The sequence below is a fragment of the Telopea speciosissima genome, chromosome 5 (genome assembly GCF_018873765.1).
Source record: "Telopea speciosissima isolate NSW1024214 ecotype Mountain lineage chromosome 5, Tspe_v1, whole genome shotgun sequence".
NCBI classification, from domain to species: Eukaryota; Viridiplantae; Streptophyta; class Magnoliopsida; order Proteales; family Proteaceae; genus Telopea; species Telopea speciosissima.
Window position 1 is genome coordinate 62,846,882 of NC_057920.1, and position 27,983 is coordinate 62,874,864.

Sequence of the window (27,983 nt, forward strand, 5' to 3'; positions counted from 1 at the left end):
CATTGAAAGAATCATAGACTGCTGCTTTTTTTTTTGTTTTTGGGTGAATAACTAATATATTCAACCAAGTGTCAAGGAGATCTAACTGCACTTAGAATGTTTGATGCTATGCCTGTGATAAATGTTGTGTAAATTTCAAATCTGTTAGGGAATTTTTGTTCAATTCACGCATGGATACTCCACAGTCATCATGTGGTGTGGTGTCGAACTTCACATAACAGAGTTTGCAAAGAGATAGTTTCATGTAGCGATGGTGAAAGAATCCTTTGTTTGCTTCATGGGCCCAATCTTGAAAAAGTTATAAAGGACTATTGATTGATGCTCTTTGATCATCCTATTTGTGTTAAATCATTGTTACTTAGGTTTATACATTTGTTAGGGTCTCATAAGATATTATTTTCTTTCCTCTCCTAGAGCCATTGTAGTTGCATGATGTGTGTATTTCAGAGCAAGTTAACATTCATGTAGAGAAGACACCATGTGGACATTAAAAATCATGGATAACTGCTACTAATTAGGTATTGACAGTAAGATTGAGAGACCAGCTAAGAAAAGATCCTACATCACAAGCATAAACGTTATTAGATTGCAAGTGAAAGTATTAGATGACTATCATGAATAACAAATACTATAGTTCAGATCTACAACAGCAACAATCCTCTCTCTCTCTCTCTCTCTCTCTCTCTCTCTCTCTCTCTTCCTCTCCAAAGAGATGTTTTATTGATTTCGACACACAAAAAAAAAAAATCTTTCAATCCATACAAATTGTCCAAATTAAATTATCTTTACAGATCTAAGTGCGAAATTTATCCATCTCCCTAACGAATAGCAATGGATAGGATGTTGAACATGGTTTGCATCTGTCTCATTCCAATATATGTTCATTGTGCTTCTGCAGATTTGTGGTTTGAACTTCCCGGCGTTGAAGATGCACATAGCCCCACCTTCCCCTCTATCTTTTGGATGTTGATGTTGGCTCGGTTAGGTCTCTCTCTCTTTCTCTCTCTTATGTTTCGATTTTGATTAGATGGTTATTAATCAATTTTGGATTGGATATGATTCTGGTTTGACAAGTTATGTTCTTTAAATTATTTGTTGTTAATTTGTTGTTACATTCCTAAAGGCATTGGTAATTTTTCCTTCTCTTTTCGTTGTTTTATTTGATATTATGGATTTTAATGATTCTCGTTTTTGAATCATTCAAACCTATGATGGCTAATTTTACATCTATTAATTTACTTGATTACGAAAAGATGCACTTTTCTTCTACCTATGTTTCTCGACTCTTTGCTCTGAGTATTCTTTCATCTCTTCCTGTGGGTGGTCATTTTGTATTTCTCTTAGTATTCCTATTTAATCGTCTAAGATTTTCCTCTACTACTATGAATACATTAGTGCATATTTATTTTTGTAGTGATATTAGCTTGAATGGCATGAGCATGAATGCTCTTGTTCCAGTTTTGTTTGACTGAGAACTGTTGTTTTGTCTACTATGTTGGGTTTTCATGGCTTCTTAACATGTGTACACTTTGGGAACCTTCTTCATTCTTAAACTACCTGGGTTATTTTATTTTATTGTTGTTCTGAATTTGATGGTTGCAGTGTTGCACTATTGTATTGTCTCTTCCTGAGGTATCAGTTTTATTGTGCTTTGGTGAGTCTTTCATGTTGGGTTTCGTTGACAATAGTATAGCATTGACCGGTTCTGCCACAACTTCTCTCTCTAAGGAGATACCCAGCGGCGGATTTCATGGGTTCTACATACTCTAACGAAACCAGTGCAGTTCTATTTAGATAAGAGACGGCACTAAACTTTTTTTTGGGTAACGCACTTAACTAACATTGGCTATTAAAGTGTACTTAATAACCACATATTGACCCACTTGGATGGATGGTCCATTGTTTGGGCTTTTTTCTTTTTTATACCCAGCTGTCTAATGTAGTCAATGATTGGAAAATTATTCACTTCAGAATTCGGTCTAGACATTGAGAGTGACTGGAGTAGTTAGCGATAATGGTGTAATCCCAAACAATCTCTTCTTCTCATCGTAGCATATTCTTAATCTTCTTAATCCCGGATGATCGTAGCATTATAACTATGTACTTACGAGAATCCTCCTCTTTCTCACCAACACCACCTTCAACTACCCATTTGAGATCTCCGGCATAGATGATTGCTCCCCCACCTCCTGTTACAAGAGTAATGATTGGACACCATCTATGTAGTTTCTTGGGGATGAAAACATGATGTCCTATGCTCCAACATCTACGGTAATCTGAATTTGACTTCATACTTTTCTCTTGGCCTACTAACTTATTATTCTTATAATGACAATGGAGATGTTGATGAGGTAATGGATAGTCTTTTCTTCTTTTGTAAATTGGTCTAGATGTTTTTAAATGAGTAGCTTTTCGTGTAGCAAAAACTTCACTTGATGGCATAGAGTTGTTCATGGTTCTTTCTCAATAATTACTCTTCCTTTCATTCTAATTCCCATTTTGTATACTGCACTCCCCATTGCTATTGGCTCCCCAATGCAACTCTAGGGTACATGGAAATTTGTTTGATTCATACATGCTGTTTTTTTTTTTTTTTTTATAATGTTCTAGAAACTCCGAGAAATAAGCAAAGATAGGTGTTGTGGTGTGGGGTGGAACTTTGCATGGCAGTTCGATCGTGAAGAAGTTGTTTCATGGAACAAATTTTGTAAAAACACGGCTTCCTTCTCCACATTATTTATTTTTAATTGTTGCTTTGTATTTATTTTCTTCACTTTCGAATAAATGTGTCTATATGTTTCCCTTGTTAGATCAATGTACATTCTTTGTAGAGTTATATGAGACAAGAGAGGAAGGTCGGAGAAGGAGAATAGAAAAACAACGAGCATTTTCAGCCAAGGGAGTAGTAGTTTTTGGGTTCTTTGACTTTATTATCTTTTTCTAACTCAAGTAGGGAACCTACTCCATTTGGTTTAGGATTTCCTTTGTTCTCTTTTCAAACTTGGGTATTTTTGGAACTCTATTTTTAACCTTAAAGATATAACTGTTAGCATTATTTTTTTCATGGTAGTTTAGGCATGTTCTTTGGTTGAAATTGGATATAAATGATGTCTTGAAAATCTGGCCATGTTTCTTAATTGAAAGTTAGCAAAAATGTGTCTACGATGAGTTCTTTCTTAGTTTGTTCTTTTGGGGATATCATTAGAAGATATAATTGAACTATACGTTGACATAGAGATGATGTATCGATCATTGTAGATTCTTCTTCTTTGTTCTCTATGATACTTCATCTTTGATATGAGTGATAAAATTGGTACATGGTTATATTGCTCACAGTGCGCCTATTGCGAGTTTGATTTCAAACCAAACACTTTTCGACATGATCAAGCTAATAAAGATTGGTACTTGGTTATATTGTTGTAGGAAACGTCCATTTGAATACTAATGTCAATGAGTTATTGCTAAATTTTGTGTGTTTCTTGGAGTTGTTTGGTGATTTACAGCACTCCTTGTCTAAGGTGTTCATTGATTGAAGACATAGAGCAAAGTACATACATTGTTTATTTTGTTTTTGAATTTTAATAATTTGTCATAGGTTGTAAGTGTCCTTTGGGGTAAGGTAGACTAAATGTAATTAAGTTTCAAGCAGTCATTTGTGCAGTAAACTTAAACTATTGTGGATCCTGTCATTATTTCATTGTTTTTAGGGATGAATGTTCTTCTTTTTTTTCTTTTTTCTTTTTTGGGTGGAAGTCTTAAGTCTTTTCACATCAATAGGTTAAAGGATAAGATAACAGAACAGGTTAAAGGATTTGCACCACAAAAATAACAGGTTAAAGGATTAGGTAAATAAATTTTTTTAAAAAAATACTATATGTAACGGCGTTTTTTACTAAATGCCGCTATAGGATATTTTACCGGCGTTTATGTATGTCGCAAATAAATCATAATTATACCAACGCTTACCAATATATAGCGACATTTCAAAAAAACGCCGTTATAAAGTATATATGGCGACATTTGTTAACAAACGCCCGTGAAAGTATACTTACACGGGCATATGGCATAAACGCCGCGATACATTTCCGGCGGTACATTTGACGACATATGTGCGGCGTTTGTAATAAACGCCGCTGAATCATATAGCGGCGTGTTTTTAAGCTACGGCGACATTTAAAAAACGCCGTAAAAGACGCCTTTTCTTGTAGTGACTCGGTGGATGATTTGGTGTCCAAGAGAAGATTCTGGCTGCCTGCTATTCCTTCCCAGTCCAAACATATTATTGAGGTATTTTGGTGCAAGCCACCTACCCCTTAGATCAAGTTAAATGTTGACGGGAGTTGTTTAGAAAATCCTGGCAAGTCGGGTGCTGGCAGTGTGATGTGTGATCAAGATGGCATAGTTATATTTCCGTTCAAGATTTTCTTAGGAGTTAAGACCATCTTCAAAGGGATCATTATCACCTCCAATTCCCTCCAATCCCTCACATGGGAGTGAAATGACCACTTACCCACTGCCTTGGGAAGTGTGTCCAGGCACTGGGTAAGTGGTCATTTCAGCTCCCATGTGAGGGATTGGAGGGGAATTGGAGGGTGTCAGAATTGGAGGAGATAAAAATTCATCTTCAAAGCTGAATTTGCTGATCTCATGGAAAGTATCATCAAAGCAAAGGAACTGAACGTGCGTGCTCTAAGGATTGAGTCAAACTTTGCAACAGTAGTCCTCTCAATTCAACCTAGAACAATTCCTTGGTTTACGAATCAAGACTGGATTTTCTTCAACCTTTCTTGAGTTCCATCTCATGGAAGATTAAATAAATGTTATAGAGAGGCTAATCACACTGTTGATGATCTAGCGAAAACACTCAAAATCAGGGAATTCAGATTCTATGGTTCAATTCTCTAATCACATAGCTGAGGAGCTAGGGAGTGACGCAATGAATAGACCGAGGTTTAGATTTTGATAGTGGGGGGAGAGGGGAGTTCCTACTTATGGCTTTGCCATAGGTGGGGCTGCTCTTTCTCTTGTGTTTCCGCCTAGGAATGTCTAGGCTATTGTTTCCATGTACTTTTCCCTTTTTTTTTCTTCTTATTAATGAATCTTTTTAGCCAAAAAAAAAAAGGATTGCAAAAATACCATGCATGTTGACATTACCCATTGAATTGAATTATCCTAACTTATGTAAAGCACCTCAAACATCTAATGTTTTTTTTGAGGACTAAGAAAATCTTAGAAAACAATTTTTTCTTATTTTTTCTAGTGGAAATGTGCATGAAGGGAAAACTGCGAATGCATTTTTATAAAATAACATGGACATTTTTTTAATGCACAAAAAATATGTATAATGACGCTACATACTGGTATGTCATATAAAAACGCTGAGAACATAAAAATTCATCACTGATATATCATAGGGATTTTATGATGCATATTTACTTCATTTATGGAAAGTATGAGATGTATTAAATAAATACATTTAAAATAATAAGACATGGTTTTCACATGCAAGGACATGATAAACAATTTGTTATGCCATGCTATATGATTAAATTCATAAAACAGCAACTGCACATTTATTTTCATTTTTTTGTATTTAAACATAGAAATGACATCTATGTCGTCCTAGAAGGGATGGGTGCATGCACAATGATGCAGTCCTGGATTCCCAATTATTTTAAGAAAAGAAGATTAGGACTGATTTGGGAATTATTTAAAGAAAAGAAGAATCGGACCTGACCAAGCTAGCCTAGAACCGTTGGATAAGTCTCCCTAATTTGACCAAGTATCTACTTTGAGCAACTATTTAAATAAAGAGAATTAAGGGGGATTGGAGGATTTGGATGATTGGAATTAAATAAGGGATGAATGGAATTAAATAAGGGATGATTAGTATTGGTCTAATTCCTAAAATAATACTAGCATGTGATTTTAATCTTGCCCATAGGATTATAGGGGAACCAAGATTGGGTTGAGGAAAATCTTTTTATTTAATCTATGTCTCTTGATTGTAATGGGCAGAATATATTGAATGAATTGAACATTTGTTTTCCTCCAACGTTTGCAATCTTGAAGAATTGCATCCTTTTGCTTGAGTTTTCTTGATGTTGTTCGTTTGAATTGAGGTGCCTAAAGGAGTATCTTCAATCTAATAACTTCAGCAACTGAATCCAAGCATCCCCCCTCTGTATTATCTGGTATCAGAGTCATTAGCACTACCATGCCACCTATGCGTAGAGGAGGCTCGACAACTCCTGTGGATGATATCCACATTAGAGAAAAGATCCGGAAACTCTGGCAGCAAGTTGCCGCTCTTGCTGTGGAGATTGATCACCTGAAACTTCGACGACAAGTGGTTGATCTGAGAGATCAGACGTTTGAGGAGTGTTGTCCATCGTTGTACCATGGATGAAGTACTGATTGAAGCATCTTCTTCTTCTTCTCCTTCATCGGTGCATCTACAAGTTGATACAGAGGTTCGAACTACAACAATGGTTGATTTAGAGTCACCACCAGTATTCGATGAATACCTGGATGAGGAAATCGAACACAACTTTGCTTCATGTTTCTGGCTACAAGATGGTGTACCGGTAGCACCTAAATCGAAATATGTGAGTTGTGGAATGCCACAACTGATAGTCCCTTGTCATTATGCGAAGGGCCCTTGTTGGAATTGCTGCTATGGAGTCGCGTCTTTGCAAGTTCTGTAAAGGCCTTTGATGGAATCATGCATCAAGAAATAGGGTTGAATCGAGAATGGTTTTTATCCAGTGTTTAGTTACAGGACTCCCCACAACACTGTCCAATTTTTCAAGCTGCTGACCAAGGAGGTACAGCTGGTTCGATTTATCATCGTTGCTATGGAAGTTCGATAGACTGGTTCTCCAATCCTTATAGTGCCTTTGGAGAACTTGGCAACTAGAGGTACTGATGCGTTGTGGGTCCTCGCTGTAGTTGGTAAAAAGATGATTAGTGACGAAGACATGTTCCCTTTGAATCCTGGTGGAGCTAGACCGTTGTTGGTGACGTGAATTATTCGAGGGCAAATTCTTCTAAATTGGGAGGGATTGATGCAACCATAGATTCCCAATTATTTTAAAAAAAGAAGATTATGACTGATTTGAGAATTATTTAAAGAAAAGAAGAATCAGACCTGACCAAGCCAGCCCAGAACCGTTGTAGAAGTCTCCCTAATTTGAGCAACTATCTACTTTGAGCAATTATTTAAATAAAGAGAATTAAGGAGGATTGGATATAAAGAGAAATTGGAGGATTTGGATGATTGAAATTAAATAAGGGATGATTGAGATTGGTCTAATTCTTAAAATAATACTAGCATATGATTTTGATCTTGGCCATAGGATTATAGGGGATCCAAGTTTGGGTTGAAGGAAATCTTTTTATTTAAACTAAGTCTCTTGATTGTAATGGGCAAAATATGTTGAACGAATTAAACGTTGATTTTCCTCCAACGTTTGCAATCTTGAAGAATTGCATCCTTTTGCTTGAGTTTGCTTGATTTTGTTCATTTGAATTGAGGTGCCTAGAAGAGTATCTTCAATCCAATAACTTCAGCAACTGAATCCAAGTATCCCCCCTCCCTGCATTACACAACATGACACATAAATGGACGAAAGTAGCTATTAAGCTTGTAATTCAAGCATGATGAAAGAAATATTTCATATTTTGTTGAGGAATTTTGTATATCTCTGGCATTTATTATAATTTTTATAGAGCCAAAATAGGGGTAAAAAAGAAAAATTATCAAATGCATTTAGAGGCTGAATTGGCTCAAACCAAAACACATGCATACTAATCAAAACAAGAACTTTAAACCTAGCACAAAGATAGAACCCAAAACGTGCCACATAGTTTCAGATTTTACAAGTTCTTAAAATGTTTACAAGGGAAAACCTGTACAAAATTTTTTTTTAAAAAAAAAAAATTTTTTGGAACCTAGGGAAACCAGTAAATAATAAAAGTTTCTATTTTTTTGGAACACAGTAGATATTTTTAAGAATTATTCAATTAAAAATAGTATATTTTCACTAATAAAAATAAAAATAAATACAAAAATAATTCCAAAAAGTAGGGAAATTACCCATGAAGCGTGGGAGTGTCATAGCTCAGTATAAGGACCCTTGGGTGGTTGGAATGTGTTATCAGAATCCACCAATAGTCGTTCTAAATGTGGTTGCTCCAATGGCAAAGTGAATGAACCATGGATATTTGAGGAATTTTATAAAAAAATTGGGGAAAAAATATGGGACTTCTATAAGTTTCACTTGAAAGAGGGCACTGAGTGCAGCCTCAAGGGGTATTTTTCTTGAATTTCTCTCTCTTCCAAGGCCTCCAAGTGGAGGGGTTTGATCGGCCTCCAAGGGTGTTCAACAAAATGCCATGAAGACCCCCGTTATACTCCGTACACAGATAAGGACTAAATAGATCTACACCTAGGGAAAAAAATGGAGTACCCAAATAAATTACATCCTTACGTAGTGACTAACACAAAAGAACTTGTAAACAAAACACCTTGAAAAGTCAGGAATACTGACTTTCTAAAAAGTACTTCACTTTTACTAAAATTAATTTGCTAACGTGAAATATCCTCAAAAAGACTAAGAATAACAAGCATAGTTGAATCATCCTCTTCAGCAAATCATGCGGCCAAAGGAAAATTTTCAAATGCTTGGCAAGTCCCATGTATACTTATGAAGATCCATGGGACCCAGATAATAGTCACATAGGTATTGACATATCTTCCATCGTATCTGAAAAAACTAGCTCATGTAATACTAGTCTTTGGAGTTGGATGAGAAATAATTCTATCCCTTGGGAGGCTTCGGTTGGTTATGATTCAAGTTCCCTAAACTTGAGCGTTGTATTGACTTGTTCGGATAAAACCATTCCTTGTGAGATCTTTAGTCTTAATTATAATGTTAAGCTAAGTGATTATCTTCCTGAACAAGTGACTATTGGGTTTTCTTCAACCACTGGAGAAAGCTACGAGTTGCATCAGCTCAACTCCTGGGACTTCATATCGAGTTTGGAGATTGATAATTCGAGAAACACGGACCATCCGTCAATGAAGAAAAAGATGGGAATTATGGTGGGATTGGTTGTGGGTGGAGCTGCCATGATTACTGGGTTCTTGGGTTTGTTTTGGTTTTGCAGGTGGAGAAAGAATCGAGACGGTAATAACCCAGAAGATGATGATGATGTGGTCTTAGATGTGCCCATGGGACCTAGGGAGTTCTCATATGATGAAGTGGCTGGAGCAACTAGTAATTTCGATGAGAAACAAAAGCTTGGAGAGGGAGGATTTGGAGGTGTTTATGGAGGCTTCTTGAATGATCTCAACATGGATGTTGCTGTGAAGAGGATCTCTAAAGGGTCTAGACAAGGGATAATGGAGCATGCATCGGAGGTGAAGTTGGATTTTTAATTGTTCTTATTAAAGCTTCAAAATGCGCTTTTGTTGGAGGGTTGAGTCCTTTCCTAATAGACACCTAAATAGTCAATGGGTGCCTATTGAAAGACTTGTCTGAGTGCTAACAAGCAAACCTTATGGAAAAAGACATAAGTTGGGGAATATCTTTTGGAGACATCCCTTAGTGGTGTCTCTTCCTCTCCTATATAAAGAGAGGAGGCCTTGCTCATTCTCTTAACAATTATTTTTGAAAACATTTTTAGATATAATTTTAGTTTATGTTTTCTTTCCCACCATAGTCGGTCAGTGTCGATGAGTTAGTGAATATAGCCTTTGGACTCCCTTTGATGTACTTCTTTCTACAATAATATTTTGATGCCAAATTATTTGCCATGTTAAATCAGATAAGCCTTGTATTTATTGTTTGTTTATTAAATTTCTAGTCTGATACTTGTTGCCCATGATATTTTATTCCTACAGGTGAATATCATTAGTCGATTGCGGTATAGGAACCTTGTGCAACTTATTGGTTGGTGCCACCAACGGAAAGAGCTACTTCTTGTGTATGAGTTCATGCCCAATGGAAGTCTTGATTCCCATCTATTTCGAAATAGGGGTTCCTTGACATGGGGGTTGAGGTACAAGATAGCTCTTGACTTAGCCTCTGCATTACAATATTTGCACGAATGGTGGGAACAATTCATCGTCCACAGGGGATATTAAATCCAGTAATGTAATTCTTGATTCCAACTTTAATGTTAAACTTGGGGATTTCGGTTTGGCTAGGCTTGTGGAACATGAGAAAGAGTCAAAAACAACCAATGTAGCTGGTACTACCGGATACATGGCACCTGAATATGTTAGTACTGGGAAGGATAGTAAACAATCTGATGTCTATAGTTTTGGTATTGTTCTTTTAGAAATTGCTTGTGGGAGAAAGGTTGTTGAGATAGCTGCTGACCCAAGTGAAGTTAGTTTGGTAAAATGGGTTTGGGAGCTTTATGGAAGTCAAAATCATCTCAAAGCGGCTGATCTAAGTCAAGGTATGGATTTCGACAAACAACAAATAGAGTGTTTGATTGTTGTTGGGCTATGGTGTGCTCAACATGACTATAATCTCCGACCTTCTATTGGAAGAGCGATTCATGTTCTCAAATTTGATGCTCCACTGCCCATTCTCCCATATTGTAAGGTGCCTGCAGTTTCCTGTGGTTCTACAGAATTTTTGTCCATAGTTGATGCATCAATGATTCCAAGTTAAACATGTTATATGCTTTAGCTTCTTCCTCTGATTCTTTCAATTTGATTTTTCTCTTTCGAAATTTAGAATTGTTTTCACATGTTATTGTATTCAATTCCTATTGAATTAGTAGGACATTCCTTGCTCATGTTATTGCGGTGTGATACTTCCTTGATATTCTGCCTTTTTTGAGTAGAGTATTGTGTAGGAATCCTCTCTTCAAAACAACTGTTTGATGGGAAACACTACCCATGTGTTGTCGTTAGAATTCGATCTGCCACGTTAGTGGGAGACCTGTACACCACAAGATAAATTTAGAGCAAAAGAGATGATCGGAGCTGGCTCTGAGGTGGACTCTCTAATGTTAAAGTCAACAATCCAACGAACAACAGTTAAGGAAAGGGAACTGTGAGTAGTTAGTGAAAGTAATAAATGTGATTAAGTGTCTTTCACTACAACAAAAAAGGCTTATAACTTTTGTGTGATTACACTTTCATCAAGAAAAGAAAAAGGTGTGTGGGTTTAGTCCCACATCGGGTGTGTGGGTTTAGTCCCACATCGGGTGTGTGAGTGTGCTGTGTGTTGTGTATATCCGCCATTCCACGGTCCCAAAAGTCGGTTAACCTTTTGGGATTGGTGTGTGGTTTGTGTGATTACATTTTCATAAGAAAAAAAAAAAAGGTTTTTAACTACGTTTTTTTCCACAGTAAAAAATAAAAAAAACTGCAACATTAGCCTATGAGTGCAGATTACCTATGGTTTCTATCCACAGCTACAAGTGTTGTCGCTATGTCTGTAGCTGCGGATTTTCTACTGCAGGAAAAGGGTACTCTGTGGCTGTAGATTTTTAATTGCAGATTTTTTCACAATAAATTTATAACTGTGGATTTTTAGTTACAGTTATTTCGACAACAAATCTATATAGTTACGGATTTTTAATTGTGGCTTTTTCTATAACCAATCTATAGATGCGGATTTTTCCGTAGCCAATCTGTAGTGCGGATTTTTCCGCTGCAAATATATAGATGTGGAGATTTTGCTACAGATATTTTTAATAGGTTAAGTATGAACTGAACCAATCATCGTTCTCATGGTTAGACAACAACATGTTCACAGCCATCGGATGCAACATCGCTGCATCATACATACGCCTTGGAAATTTACGTGCATGTCTCTGTGCGATATCGTACCGAGCCGCTTGAAGTGACAGAGGAGTACTGTTGTTCTAGAATTGGTTTTTGCCAGACCTCAATTCCTTCAGGTCTCAAAACTCTTAATATTAGTGTTACGAGTTTAGGTAATAACTCTGTGAATTGGAAGTTCTCTGCTTGCAACTTTGCTTTCTTGACCAATCAAACCCGGTTCAGCTAGCTATGTTTTTAAAGAAGATTCCGGTGGTGTTGGACTGGGCTACAGGTAGTCAGACATGTGAATCCAGTGCACCTACGTGGCGCATTGGGCGATATACAACATTTGAGAGGATAAAAATTCATCACTCTCGTAGTGTGGTGCATCATTTCATGCATCACGTAGATGCACTGGGCAATATATTGCACTTGAGACGATAAAGATCTGCCACATTGAAGCAAAAAAATGGGCCAAACATTTCTCTTTCACGCCTCAATCCTTGCCAGCCTCATGTGAACCATCATAACGTGTGAGGGTCAATCACAACGTGCACGGGAGTATCAATAGGGCTGGATTTTAGCATTTCATGAAGGACGCATCGGTCATTTTTTCATATGTTGTGTCTAGGCGTTGAAACCACTGTGCAACGCAACATTCTTTTTCCCAAATTTATAATTTATAAATACCAAAAAAAAAAGCATAATAGACTTAAATAAAATAAAAAATATACATATAATTGGGTAACATAGAAAAAAAAAACTACATATATGTATATTAAAAAATATATAAAATATTATATACCACAAAATACCTTTACCTATCTTTCAAAAAGACTTCTAAAACCTTATTATTATTCATATATACAATGCCACACATATAATTTACATACACTCAAATTAACACGAAATGTAATCAGCTGATTGGATAAATAAGTGGATTAAATATGCTATTTACCCTAACCAACTCAACCTTACTATTACTACTTTACATTAGAGTAAATTACTCTAACCTTTCTTGACGTTTTTGACAATTCAACGAACCAACAATTATTCAAACCTCTTTTACTTTTCAAACTTGGTTTCACTTAGCTCTAGTCCGTTAAATGTGTCAGTTAAAAACCTGTTACGACAAAAATGCCCTTACTTATAAAGGAAGCAGAGGGGGAAGGGGGGCCTTAATTTTTTTGAGGAAAGATCAGTTGTAGAGAAATGGGGGGGGGGGGGGGGGTTTGGCAAAAGGAACAACGAAATTTGTGTCTAATGCCAAACATCATCCTTTTCGCTCTCACCTACTCACTTACCCTCAACATTAAAAACTTGTGGAAAGTTAAACAATGGTAGGTTAAGGGTTTGTATCGACAATCAAGAGAGCAAAAATATATGTGCCTCGTGGAATAGTCAGTATTAATTCATGATAGAGAACTTTGACTGAATCGTGAGTAACACCATGTCCATATGCTTGATGGAAACGGTATGAATTTTTTGAAATCTGATACACACAAAAGACAACTAGCATCAAAGATTAAGATTATGGAAGGAGGCTATTAATTTGTAGGGAAAAAGTTCTCTGTCCCAGAGTGTGGTCTTCACCAGCACTTCCATGAGTCTATCTCTCTCCTTTCCATGTGAAAAGATACCTCTACCCCCTTGTGTTAAGGAAAAGAGAGATAGACACATGGGAATGCTGGCGTACAAATAATTGCTTCCCTAATTTGTATGTTGATTTGAGACTACCCCAAAAAGTAGTGGTGGAAAATTCCAAATACTACAGTTCCTACCTTGACTAAATATATCTTCTTGTGTTCTTGATTAACTCCGAAAAAAAAAAGGAATATAAATAGGGAAAGGGGGAGCAAGTGGGGAGAAAGACATTCTTCCTTGAATTATTGAATAGAAAAGGGGTAAAAATTATGCTTATCAATGCTTCAATTCTCTTGGAGAGAAAACAGACGAGCGAGTCTACTCGTATACACTGAACGAATCGGGGCCATTCACGTTCTCATCAAGACGCAACAAGTTCATAGCCATCGGATGCGACACTGTTTCTAACATTAAAGTGGGTGATAAAAACTTTACGAGTGGGTGTGTGTCTCTATGCGGTAGCGTGAATAGGGTGACAAACGGATCTTGCTCCGAAATTGGTTGTTGTCAAACCTCGATTCCTTTGGGCCTCAAAATTTTCAACGTCAGTCTAACTAGATTTTATAACCACTCTGGGAATGTTTGGAAGTTCAACCCTTGCTGGCCGATCAAGAAGGGCTCATCTTTTAGGAATGTTTGCATAGATTTTCTATACTCTTCGGTTTCTTTTGAATCTATCTTTATTTTATACTGTGATTAGTCAATGTGTGAGAATTAATCATAATTTGGAAATTTTGGATTTTAGTCTTGGTGGGAATTTTCATTTACTCGGGTCTTTTCCTCCTAGGTTATATGAATTATTTAAAGTTGTTTTTCTTTTAATTGTGTTCTAGTTTAAATAATTTTTAAAACAAAATGAAGATTCCAAAATAAACTGGAGGGGGTCGACCTGCTGAGGCTAGATGACACACGTACTATGCATTTTTATCCTCTCCCGTTCTGACACCGTGCTGTCCATCCAGTTCCTATTATGGATGGATGACATGAGGTTGATACTAATCCTTCGATCGTATGTGAAAAACAATCTGGAAACCTTCACTCCTCTAAAAAGATTCAACTCACAATAGATCGAGAAAAGACGGGATAGAACTTCCATAGCTACCAAGAAAAAATATGGTCTTAGTGGGAAGTCTTGTCGCAACTCTCTAGATGCCTGGAAGAATTCAAATGGGCTTCCGTCAAGTTTAATAGAAAAGGAGGTCGTGGAAATCAAAGTTTCAATTAGAGAAACTCATTTATCACTAAAACCCAGGAATTTGAAGATAGATAGGAGCAGGTTCCATTCAATTCTATCATAGGCTTTTGACATATCAATTTTTAAAGTTGCAAAGCCAGCTTTACCCTGAGTGTGATCGAGAAAATGGAAGATCTCCTGGGCTATAACAATGTTATCGGTAATCTACCTACTAAGGATAAAGGCAGCTTGGAAGGGCGAAATAAAGGAGTTGAGTATACTTTTAAGGTGTGATGCAAGGAGTGTAGCTAGAATTTTGTAAGTGACATTGCATAGGCTTATTGGTTCAAGCATAAAGAATTGGCAGGGGTAATTACTAGAATGCAAAAACGCCTCGCCTCTTGGAAGACTAATCTGCTCTCCTATGCAGACGGAGTGTGTTAATTAAATCAATCCTAGCTTCGACCCCTACTTTTCTAATGAATTGCTTCCGATTTCCTCGGAAAACCTGTCATCAATTTGATTCTCTGTGCCTTAGATTTTGGTTGGGTGATCATAATGTGTCTAAAAGGAAAGGTGCACTTATTTCATGGGATAAGATGTGTAAGCCAAAGGCAAAAGGAGGGTTGGGATTTCGAAAGACAGAAACTCATAATTAAGCATTATTGGTCAAGCTAGGTTGGAGGTTGTTGACGGAGCCAGAATCTCTATGGGCAAAAATTCTTCAGGGAAAATACTTTAATAAGCGTTCGTTTTTCAACCTTTCCATAAGAACCAAGAAGGGATCTTGGGTGTGGAATACCATTTTGTCCATCATCCCTAATCTGGAAAAATTAGTTGTCAAAAAGATAGGTCATCTACTTTCTTTTGGTATGATAAGTGGACTCCCCAGCTGCCAGGTAATGTTGTCTCAATGCAACATTATACTTTTTCCCCTCTTGATAAAAAAGCCATGTTAAGATCCTTTCTTAATCATGATCTAGGTGACCTTCCCCACTTTAAGCCTGAAATTCAACAATACTTGTTAAGATTCCTGAATTCCATCAGACTTCAGTTGGGGAAGACCGATGGTATTGTATTAAAGCCAAGAACGGCATTCTTACAACCCAAATAGCAGCCCGATTTTTTAATTCGGCTATGTGTGACAATGCCTTTGTTTCTGATTTCGCTTGGTGGAAATTCTTTTGAAAAATTCCTATTCATCCAAAATTCAAGGTTTTCACTTGGCGCTTACTGAATGCAGGATTACATACCAAGGCAATTCTTTCAAAATGGATCCAGCTTGACTCAACGTGTGCTCTTTGTAGAACTTGTATTGAATCCCTATAGCACCTGTGTTTTTCTTGTGATTGGGTCAAACACGTTTGGGCAGGAGGCCCTTTGGGATTAAGAACTGAATATTTTGATTTGAAGAATCCTATGACCGTATGCCGGCTTTTCTTTCTCTTGTTTAAAACAGACAAACTTATGCTCCGATGGATTTTTAGTGTGTTTTGCATTACTTGGTATTTTATTTGGGCAGCTAGGAACAAGGCTGTCCTGGCTCCACCTAAACTTAGCCCTTGTTGGGTTGTGGGTATGCTGAACAAATGGCTTTTAGAACTTCATATCCCCCCCCCACACACAATTTCTTCCCTGGATGTACTTGATATTAGTTCTCAAGTATCTTTGCAGAGGTTACCTCATTCTTTGCCCACCATTAACTCCCCTGTGTTGATCTGTACAGGATTCGCCAAATCAGGTTTGACGACTACAGGGTGGTCCTATATGTTTTTGTTGCATGGCAGACTTAAGTTTTTTGATACAAGAACTATTTCTAATACCGAAGAATTAGTATCTGTTCTTTCTGCGATCTACAAAGGCTGTGATGGAGCATTGGACTTGGGGTTGATTGTCAAGGAGATCTGGGTGGACAATGACAAAATTCCTGATATGCTTCTTTTTCCAACCCGAAGTGTTTGGCCGTTAGTTTGGTTCAAAAAGTTGTTGTATTTATCTAGGCGTACTCAGGATGTAAAATACAAAAGGATAGAAGATGATATGTGTAAAGCCTTAGCTAAAAATATGGCACGTAATATGGGCTTAAGTCTGGAAGGACTTATTGTAGATGTACTCTAAGGTTTGTTTTAGTTTTTTTTGGGAAATTTTCATCGACGCCCTCTCTGTTGGACCGTGGAATTAATGCCACTCCATTAAGGTCCAATATATCAATTTGGGCAAAAAAACTAACGGAAAAAGTCTTTGAACTGTTAATTAGTGATGTGAGCAGGTTAGATTTTTTTTAAATACTGTTTTGCCCCTCTCCTTAAAACAAGTGAAGCAAGTCATCTGACCAAAATGCCCTCTATCTTCCAAAAATGGTTTCCCCAAAACCTACAATTCATCTTCCCAAACCTGCAAATGGATTCAGATTTAGGTAAAAAAAAATTCAAATGGATCTTCCCAAGGACTCATGCTCGCCTTTGATCGAAAGGAAGAAGAAATTGAATCAAACCAAGAAGAAGGGTTTTGAAACCCTTTGCTCTCTTCTGATTTCTCTATTTTTTTGTTTTCAACATTCATCTTAAAATCGTTTAGGGTTTGATTCAACATGGAAGAAATGGAAAGATGGGAATCAACACTTGTGCCTGGATACTTTGGAGTTAAATCGCCGCCAACTGCAGCTTCACCCGACGGTGCTCCGGTTTTTCGGTTTTCAAAAACCACGACAAACAACAATGAAACTTCGGTCGGTGTCCATTTGCCAGAAAAACAACCCAAAAAAATACCCATTCTTCCTCATTCGGTTACCTAACCCACCCTGTGACTTGCAGAAGTTGTTTTGTTTTTTAATCTGTAGGTTACCAGAGAGGCCGGCGACCGCAACAAAACTATTAAAGGGGAAGTCCGGCTGGGGCTGGCCCATGAGAGCATCACGGTTATGGCAGCCTGGCTGCCCAGGGTTTTGTTTTTTTTTTTTTTAATCTAAACAGTTACAGGTTACCGGAGAGAGATACTTCACTCCGGCGACCATCTCTGTCGCTGCCCTTTAACCAATCACCCTGCTGTCCGTTAATGGCAGCCTTGGCTACCTCTGCAGGTTTTTTTTATTAAAGCGATCATAGGTCACAGGAGAGAGGACGACCTCACCCCGGCAACCACCATTGCCAGTCTCCCTGTCCCTTACTGACAGCCATGACTACCTTCAGAGAGTTTTTTTTTAGAGCAAATTACTCAGACCTCCCCTGGTCTTACTGACAATTCAGTGAACCACCGCTGCCCTTCTGACAACTACTCAGACCTCCCCTGATTTCCAAAATGGGCTTCACTTAGCCCCAGTCCGTTAGTTTTTTAATGATAGGTAACGGATAATTGCTCAAAAACGAAAAAAAAAAAATAAGTTTTTACCTAATATGAATTTACCCTATTACCCCTTAATGAATAGATAACCTAAAGAGCAAACCCATCGTCATCTCTAACTTTCACAAGCTCTCAATGAAACCGAAACCCTAACCTGCAATGGATCGATTCACTCACCTCCCATCGTGCGCTGAGGTTTAGGGGTGGATCATCTTCTGGGACTGAAGCATCATCATCTTCTGGGACTGAAACATTGTCATCTTCTTTGGCCAAAAACCCCATCGATTTCAGTGATTTACGGTGGCATGAAATGATAATCATCTTCTCGGACTGAACCATTCTCATCTTCTCTAGCCAAAAACCCCAAGGTATTTTGTTCTCCTTATGAATCTATCTTATTCATTCATTTATGCTACTATGAACTGATACTCATCCTTCTCTTGTCAGACTGAAAACCCCAATCGAAGCACTCATCGGTTTTGAGTTGATACTCATCCCTGAACCAAGAACCCAAGCTTAGCCCCTTCATGTAAGGTAAAACCCCCCCCCCCCCATTTTTATGCTCTGTTATGATTTATCGAATCAATTTCTCTTCCCTTCTACCAAAAAAAAAAACAAATCAATTTCTCTTTCCCGTATCATTTTTTAGCTCATCCATAATAGCTCAGCCCTTTATTGTAAATTAAATCCCCCACAACATTGGTATGCTATGCCATACTCTGTTATGGAATCAAAAATTAACCGCAGAAGTCCCCCTTCCCACCCCATTTTTATGTTCTGTCATGCTCTGTTATGATATTGAATGTAATGTCATTAATCCAATAGCTCAACCGTAAGTTAAATCCCCCCCACCCCCCATTTTTATGCTATGTGATGCTATTAATCCATGTGTATTTTTAGTGCAAGTAAAACATTGTGAATTAATTGTGCATTCTCAAAAATCTATCATGTCTGTAATTTATGATGAGTTAAATGTATATATTAACCATTGCAGGCCACTATTTGAGTACTAGTTTGAAACAATATGGGTACTGTATGCAAAATAGTTTATCATTACTATGGGAGGACTACAGAGAGATATGTAGACCCAGATAAATATGGATACCTTGATATGGTATATGATGTCTACAGTTCAGTCTTGAGACATATCCCTAAGGGAAAAACAATGACTTTCCAGATGATATTCATGTTACCTGATATGATTCAAGAGATGGAAGTGATGTGTGATATGGATGTTTTAAAAATGTTTTGTGTGGCTGAACAATTGGATGCAGTTGAAGTAATTGTATACAATGTGCAAGCTAGTGAGGAAATAACAAATACTTGGACCATTAATGGATATCCTGATGATGTGGTAGGTAGGGATGAGGTAAGCGGTTTGGCGAGTTAGAGAGGATGAGTTTCTATCAACTATGGAGACAGCCGGAACTCGATATTCAAAAGCGAGGTGGTCCTAGCACCATAAGACCTAAAAAGTCTACTGTTAGGAGAGGTGGTGCCACTACCATGGGTAATAATATTGTGAGGTTTAATAGTAAGAGTATTGGCACAGTTGGTGCAAATACTAAGACTCCTTCTACTATCAGATCATCAAGTAGAAGTTGTGCTAAACTTAGTGATACTGCTGCTGGTTTTGAGCATGTTCAGACTGCTAGCAAGTGTGCTGGAGGTGTTGGTGTGGTAAAGGTGTCAAGTCAAAGTACAACCACTATAGGGGATACTAATGCTAAAGGGGGTGGACATGTTGATTCAAGTAGCCAAACTGCTACTATACAGGAGAGTAGTGCTCAAGGGGGTGGAGAAGATGATTCAGGTACCAAGGATGCTACTGATGATGAGGGCTTTGAAATGTCTGATCCAGATGATGAAGAATGGAAAGAGGGTTCTGAGGATGAAATTGAAACATCTACAGATAGTAGTGATGGTGAGAGTGATGGATATTCTGAACATAGTAAATCAGAGGAGGTAGAGTGTAAGGATGAGTTGTCTGATTACCAGTCAGATGAAGAGGATGGATTAAATGGGGTAAATCAGGAGGGTGAAAGAATTAGCTTGCAAGTTGGACAAATTTTTACTGATGTTTATGCATTCAGGGCTGCTCTTGCTGATTATTCTATTTAAGAGGGATTTGAATTTCTGAGACAAAAAAATGAAAAGTCAAGGGTTACTGTAATTTGTAAAGGTGATGGATGTATGTGGAGGTGCCATGCTTCACCTATTGATGAGGTGGGCACTTATATGATTAAAACATATATCTCAGAGCACACTTGTGTCAGAGTTAGCACAAATAATAATGCAACATCAACATGGATGGCCAAAAAACTTGAGGACAAATTGAGGAGTGACCCAGATTTGAAAAAAGAGACAATGAAGCAATTGTTGAAAGACAAATGACAACTTGAGCCTCACAAAATGCAATATTATAGGGCTCGGGTTTGTGCAAGGGAGTGGATTGAAGGATCACATGCTGAGTCATATGCACTTTTGCCAAAATATATGGAAATAAGTTATTAGAAAAAAATGCAGGGAGCAATTATGTGATAGAATCTGAATTGAGAACAGTGCTATTGAAAGAAGTAAGAGTATTCAAGCGCCTGTTTATCTGCTTTGAAGCATGCAAGAAGGGATTCTTGAATGGGTGTAGGCCATTTATAGGCCTAGATGGCTGCCACCTTAAAGGACCATATGGTGGTGTGTTATTGGCAGCAATTTTAGTTGATGGGAATAATGGACTATTCCCTGTTGCTTTTGGTGTTGTTGAATCTAAATGCAAGGATAGCTGGATCTTCTTCTTACAACACTTGCATGATTCAATTTATGCAGAAATGGAGTTTCCTATCACATTCATGACTGATAAACAAAAGGTATGATGAGTAAGGTTTGCTCTTGTTTTAGATCAATTTTGGAAACTAATTTGTTTATGACTTGTACTATACATCACATAAATTTTGATCAATTTCATTTTATTGTTTTATAGGGACTCTCCCAAGCAATAGCACAGATATTTTCATATGCCAACCATAGGCATTGTGCCAGACATCTGCACAACAACTTTAAAGTGAATTATCCTGGTGCACTATTAAAGAGCCATTTCTGGGTTGCTGTCAGAGCCTACAATCCCATTCAGTTCCAGAGGTCAATGAATGCCATGAAGTCTCTCAATAAGGAAGCCCATGACTGGTTGATGAAAAATCCAGTATCAGCATGGACTAGACATGCATTTGACCATAGGATCAAGAGTGACCATGTCGCTAACAATATGACAGAGTCTTTCAACCAGTGGATAGGACAGTCAAGAAGCAAACCAATCCTTACCTTGATTGATGAGATAAGGTTGAGATTGATGGGTAGGTTACATAAGAGAGATGAAATGGGTGTCTCATTTGTGGATAGGGTGACACCACAAATGAAGAAGAGATTGGACATAGTACAAAGTGAGTCCAGATTTTGTATAGTTTATCCTGCATCCACAAATCAGTTTGAGGTACAAGATGGGAGGTACAAGTTTGTAGTCAATTTGGAGAATAGTTATTGTGATTGTGGAGTGTGGAGTGCTACAGGACTACCTTGCAAACATGGTGCAGCATCAATTAATTTTAAGAGAAAAAAGATAGAAGATTACTGTGATGAATATTTTACAGTAGAAACATATCTAGAAGCACATCAGACCATGATACACCCATTACCAGATGTAAGCCTCCTGTTGGATGATGATAATGATGGCAATCTTATCTTGCAGCCTCCACCATTGAGGAGGTTACCTGGTAGACCACACAAGAGTAGAAGAAAGGAACCTGGTGAACAATCCTCTCAAGATATTAGGAAGTCCAAAAAAAGTATCAGATGTGATTTCTGTAAGGAAATAGGGCACAATAGGAGGGGTTGTCAAAGAGCTCCGAGGCGAGAAGGGTTCTTCTTCTAGGAAGAGATCAAGGTCAAGGTATTATTCCTAAAAGTTTTTAAACATACTCTAACAGGTTATGTTTTCATGTATGTAATATAACAGGGGCTGCCAAAGAGCTCCAGTAGATTAGAATTTGAGCTCTTAGAATTTTGTTGTTGAAACTGATTGAGAATGGACCTTTACAGGGAAAGCAGAAGAGTAATAAACATTGTGAAACCAGCTCATCTCAAAGGGTGACAAGGTCAATGGCATCTTCTACAACCTCAGTTGTCACTGCACAAGAGCATAGATTAGCAAAAATGGCTACCAAGTTAGCCAAGAAGAAGGCAAGGAGGGCTGAGAAAGCTACCCATGGTCCTCATGAACCTGGACCATTCTGACTTCCTGATGCTGATGTGTTGCTGTTAGGATGATGGTGCTGCTGTTATGATGGTGATAGTACTGTTGCTGTTATGATGGTGGTGGTGCTGTTGCTGTTGTGGTGGTGATGGTCCTGTTGCTGTTATGATGGTGGTGGTGCTGTTGCTGTTGTGGTGGTGATGGTCCTGCTGCTGCTGCCAACCCACCTTGTTGCGTTGTGTTTTTTTGTTATTTTGTTATTAAGTTAATTTGGTGAAACTATTGGGCTTCTATGGTTGTTTATGGAACAGTATAGATGATGTGTGCAAAACAATTTGATGTTTTCTTTGTGTTTGAGAAGTAATGGAACAGTATAGAGTTTATGTGTATTTCACAGGTCTTCATTGTCCAATACCATTGTTACTGTCACTGCTTGGATGTATTTGAGTTGGAGTAGGACATTCACATGAACAACAGAAGTAGTGCATGAGTTGCTGCTGCCACATGGATCTTTAGAATTTGGATGCCACATGTTATTGAAGTATATGTAGCTTTGAACACTAGTGCAGCCTATCTAGCAAGTTACTTTGCTGGAGTTTTTATTTTTTCAGCAAGATTCCAAACCTTAATGGTAATCTTCTTGCATGGTATTTAAATATAGAAAATCAAATTTGAGAGTCTGTGAGGAGAAGTAACCTGGGATTCTGCATGGGCAGTAAGGGTTTGATATTATATCTAAATTGGGTTGCTGCTATCTAAAATTTAGGAATACAGCAAGGGAGTGATAAGTATAGATCAAAATCCGAGGAGGTCTGTAGCTCTATAAATGGAATCCCATGTTTACTGATGGCAGCCAATAATATCTCTTTTTTTAATGAGATAAGCCATTGATTAATGTCATTGGATCTCACCATTCATGTCAAATATTTCAGAAACAAAGCTAAGAGTAACTCTTTAACCACAAACAAGGAACCATTGCATTAAGAAATTAGGGGTTCTTACATCCTTTAAACCACAAAAAGATAACAAAGCTGACAATGAACAAAAGTTCGTTCAAGGTTCCCATCTTCCCTATTTCAAATTTTTACAATAATGACCACAACCATAACAACAAACAAAACTATCATGATTTTCCCAAAAATCTGTAGTGTTTTATTAAACATCTCCAGCTTCTTCACTCTGCTCTTCAAACTTTTGAAATCTTCTAGACTAACTTCTCCCACATTTCTTAGTGCATTCCTAGTAACACCATTTTCCTCTCGAGCATCCATAGTCAAACCATATTCCCCTGGTGAATCCACAGGCATACACCATGAAGAAAACCCACAAATGTCATCAGGACATACATAGTAAAGCTTGTTTGGGTTTTTAGCCGACTCAAAGATCTTCACAGCAGCCCTTTTTTGACATTTGCATTTGATGTTTATATATTTCCCTTGCCTACATCTACTATCATTCACACTGGAGCTTGACATCATACCTGCACAAATCATGCAACTCAGATGATATACTAGTTCAACATCACTATGTTGCAATTTGAAATGAATTTTATATGCTCAAAAATCAATTTCGGATAAAAAAAAAACCTTAGTTTCATAACTAATAAGGAAAATGCAAACATGATTTTTTAAATCAGACTTCACAAAATGGAATGGAGCTTGCTGGAATGTGAGGGACTGCATGTATTGGTAAAATAGAATGTTCAAGCTTGAAGTTGGGGTGATTCTTAGCTATATGGGTTGAAGTTCAGATGGAATGAATAGCAACAGGGTAGTAGAAGGGAGTGAAGCAGCAATGTAGGTGAAGTTGCAGTCGCCGGAGGTAAGAACAAGGTCACCGGACTGATTACCTGTCGATCGGTGATGGAATGAGATCAATTTCAGTCGTCGGAGAAGAACTTCCAGTCGCCCCTCTTCTTCTTCAACCCCTATTGTCTCTCCTTTGCTCGATTCAGATGGTGTGGATAATGAGAATATGAAGTGTAATGGTGCTATATAACTAAGGGTAATTTGGTCAGTGAATGCATATTTGTAACGCTGTTAATGGACTGGGGCTAAGTGAAGCCCATTTTGGAAATCAGGGGAGGTCTGAGTAGTTGTCAGAAGGGCAGGGGTGGTTCACTGAATTGTCAGTAAGACCAGGGGAGGTCTGAGTAATTTGTTCTTTTTTTTATTTATACTCAAACATACAAATGGCTACTGATTTATTGGAAGGTAAATACGACAGAGGCATGGAGTCGGGGACGAAAGCTACCGGAGCAAAATGCAGGTCAGGGAGGGAATGGGGTTTCGAGAGGAAGAGTGGATTCCCAAATTTATGTTTTATTCCAAATCAACACTTAAGATTTATTTGTTCAGATCCAATGGTCCAAAAGACACCCTTGAAAACCTCAACCCTTTTTTCTATTTTATCATTTATTTTTTAATATTTTAGTGTAGAGGATAGTTTAATCATTTCCATTCCACAGAGTTTTGGTAGAAACCATTCCATAGAGTTGACCCATTTGTATTTAGACCCAAATTGATATATTGACACTTAATGGGACGAGATTAATTACACGGCCCAACAGAGGGGGTCGCTGAAAATCTCATTTTCTTTTTTTTATCATGAAAAAAAAAAAAAAAAAAACGCTTTTTGATCGCATTTAATGTTCTTCTCTCTCCTCTCTCCTCTGTAAATTTTGAATACTACGTTGATCCACTTCCCCAAAAAAGTGTCGCAGGCGTTTCTCTTTCCAAAACCTCTTTCCCGCTTCTCTCTCTCCTGTCTCTCCTCTCTTTCCCATTTTTTTAATGATAGCTCTCTTTCCCATTTTTCTCACTCTCCGATGACAAAGAACACCTCTGCGATTTCTCACTGCGATTTTGAAGACCATAGAAGACCTTTGGAACAACTGCGATTTCGAAGGCGAGAGAAGACCTCTGGAACAACTGCGATTTTGAGGGCAAGAGAAGACCTTTGGAACATCTCACTGGAAACTCCAACGAAGTTGAAGGCAGGAACTTCTCGTCTGCAAACCCTCCTTGGGTGACATTTCGCAATTAGTGGGGCCTTTTGGTTTGTCGATTTTTCAAATTTTTTTTTTTCCGGTGATAGTCGATTTTTCAAAGTCGCGGTCGCTGCAGTAGGTGATCGAAGATTCTAATAGTCCATGTCATTTTGACTGACTCTAATTTTTAATAATTAAAAAAATAAATAAATCAAAAGGTTTTAATTAAAAATAAAAATAAATAAATATAACATCCAACCCTTTAACCTTAACTGACTGGCATTAGAAATCTTCAGTTCTGTTTGCACTAGCCCATCCAAGCTTCAGCTTCAAGACTCTAACCGAAATCATGGCTCATATATTATCAGGGAATTGGCATCACCAATCTCCAAAGCTTATCACTTTCATTATTCTCGTTCTTCATCAGTTCTCGTTATTGTATTTCTTGCTTTTAACCCTCCCGCAACATCATTGAGTTTCAACTTCCCCAGTTTCAATTATTCAGTTTGGGGTACTAATGGTACCATCGTGCCCCAGAAAGATGCACAACTCTCTGATCCAATCATCGATCTCACAAGAAACCGACAGGAGCAATCCAGTAATGATAGTCAGGGTAGAGTGTTGTATAATGCTCCAGTTCAGCTCTGGGACAAGAAGACGGGAAAACTAACCAACTTCACCACCCATTTCTCCTTCACCTTCAGAAATTCCTTAGGCTACGAGAATTATTGCTACTCATATTACTACTGCGTCGGAGATGGGCTTACTTTCTTCCTTGCTCCTTATGATTCTGAAATACACGATTATATAGAAGGTGGTGGTCTTGGTCTTTTCAACTCCACACCAGAAAGCAGTAATTCAACAATTAATAATTCCATCGTTGCAGTGGAGTTCGATACTTTCAAGAACGATTGGGACCCAGATGAGAATCACATAGGTATTGACATCAATTCCATTATATCTGTGAATTATAGCTCATGTAATGGTAATCTATGGACTTGGATGAGAAATCATTCTAGGCCATGGGAGGCGTTGGTCAGTTATGATTCAAGTTCCCAAAACTTGAGTGTTGTTTTGACTTGTGCTGATAAAACTCTTTCTTGTGAGATCTGTAGCCTTAACTACAATGTTAATCTGAGAGATCATCTTCCAGAAAAGGTCACTGTAGGGTTTTCTGCATCCACAGGATTTGCCTACGAACTACATCAGCTCAACTCCTGGGACTTTAGTTCCAGTTTGGAAATTGATATTAATTCCAATAATAACACGGGAGCAACCAACTTCAATTCGAGTTTGGGAATTGATAATTCGAATAATACGGTAACATCCAGCAAAAACAAGTTAGGAATGGTGGTCGGATTGGCTGTCGGTGGAGCGGCCATGATTACTGTTTTGGGTTTGTTTTCATTTTTCAGGTGGAGAAAGAACAGAGAACATAAACCAGATGATGATGATGATGATGATGTGGCCTTAGATGTGCCCACAGGACCTAGGGAGTTCTCCTATCCTGAATTGGCTAGAGCAACTAGTAACTTTGATGAGAAACAAAAGCTAGGAGAGGGAGGATTTGGTGGTGTTTATAGAGGTTTTTTGAGCGATCTCAACATGGAACTTGCTGTGAAGAGGATCTCTAAAGGGTCTAAACAAGGGATAAAGGAATATGGATCGGAGGTGAAGATCATTAGTCGATTGCGGCATAGGAACCTTGTGCACCTTCTTGGTTGGTGTCACCAACGGCAGGAGCTACTTCTTGTGTATGAGTTCATGCCCAATGGAAGCCTTGATTTCCATCTATTTCGAAACAGGGGATCCTTGGCATGGGAATTGAGGTACAAGATAGCTCTAGACTTAGCCTCTGCATTACAATATTTGCACGAAGGGTGGGATCAATGTGTCATCCACAGAGATATAAAATCCAGCAATGTAATTTTAGATTCCAATTTCAATGCTAAACTAGGAGATTTCGGTCTGGCTAGGCTTGTGGATAATGAGAATGGGACACAAACAACCAATGTAGCTAGTACCACCATGGGAGGATGGTTAGTGGAACATGGGAAAGGGACACAAACAACCAATGTAGCTGGTACCATGGGATACATGGCACCTGAATATGTTGTTAGTGGGAAGGCTAGTAAAGAATCTGATGTCTATAGCTTTGGCATTGTTCTCTTGGAAATTGCTTGTGGGAGAAAGGCCATTGGGATGACGGCTGATCCAAATGAAGTAAGTTTAGTAAAATGGGTTTGGGAGCTCTATGGAAATGGAAAGCATCTCGAAGCGGCTGACCCAAGTCTATGTAAGGATTCTGAGAAGCAGCAATTAGAGTGCATGATTGTTGTTGGGCTATGGTGTGCTCAACAAGACTACAATCTCCGACCTTCTATTGGACAAGCTATACATATTCTAAAATTTGATGCTCAACTGCCCATTCTCCCATATTATAAGGTAAGTGTTTCTTCTCCATTGTATAGGAATACATTCTCGATTACATCTTCCCAGGGTTCTACGGAATGTGATACAAGTCATACCCAATGTACGTCCAAAAGCTGCACCACTAATTCAACCAAGTTAAACATGTCATCATTTGCTTCAACTTCAGCCTCGTCTTCCCTCTTGAATAATACATGGTAAACATAAATGTAATATATTAAGCTCAAGATTTTTAATGTAATATATTAAGCTCAAGATTGCAGTTCTCTCCCCCACCCTCACTTTTAATGTAATAATAATTGCAGATCTTTTTTGTATAAGGTACTGCTTTACAATTTATTAATTCTGTATATTTTCTAATTTTTTTTTCTTT

At 37.9% G+C, this 27,983-nt stretch overlaps 2 protein-coding genes and 1 pseudogene across 2 annotated transcripts; all 3 read left to right on the plus strand.

Moving 5' to 3' along the window:
• The first annotated feature begins 8,698 nt into the window (after positions 1–8,698).
• LOC122663230 lies at positions 8,699–10,688 on the plus strand (annotated as a pseudogene).
• Positions 10,689–20,773: 10,085 nt separating this feature from the next.
• On the plus strand, positions 20,774–22,232 carry LOC122663231. The gene is made up of 4 exons (XM_043858921.1): positions 20,774–20,812; positions 20,926–21,704; positions 21,926–21,938; positions 22,038–22,232. Exons 1-4 carry the CDS (start codon positions 20,774–20,776, stop codon positions 22,230–22,232), a joined length of 1,026 nt encoding a protein of 341 aa, XP_043714856.1.
• Positions 22,233–25,018: 2,786 nt separating this feature from the next.
• LOC122663232 (L-type lectin-domain containing receptor kinase IX.1-like) lies at positions 25,019–27,811 on the plus strand. Its single transcript, XM_043858922.1, has 2 exons — positions 25,019–25,218; positions 25,477–27,811. Exons 1-2 carry the CDS (start codon positions 25,019–25,021, stop codon positions 27,809–27,811), a joined length of 2,535 nt encoding a protein of 844 aa, XP_043714857.1.
• The last annotated feature ends 172 nt before the right edge of the window (positions 27,812–27,983 follow it).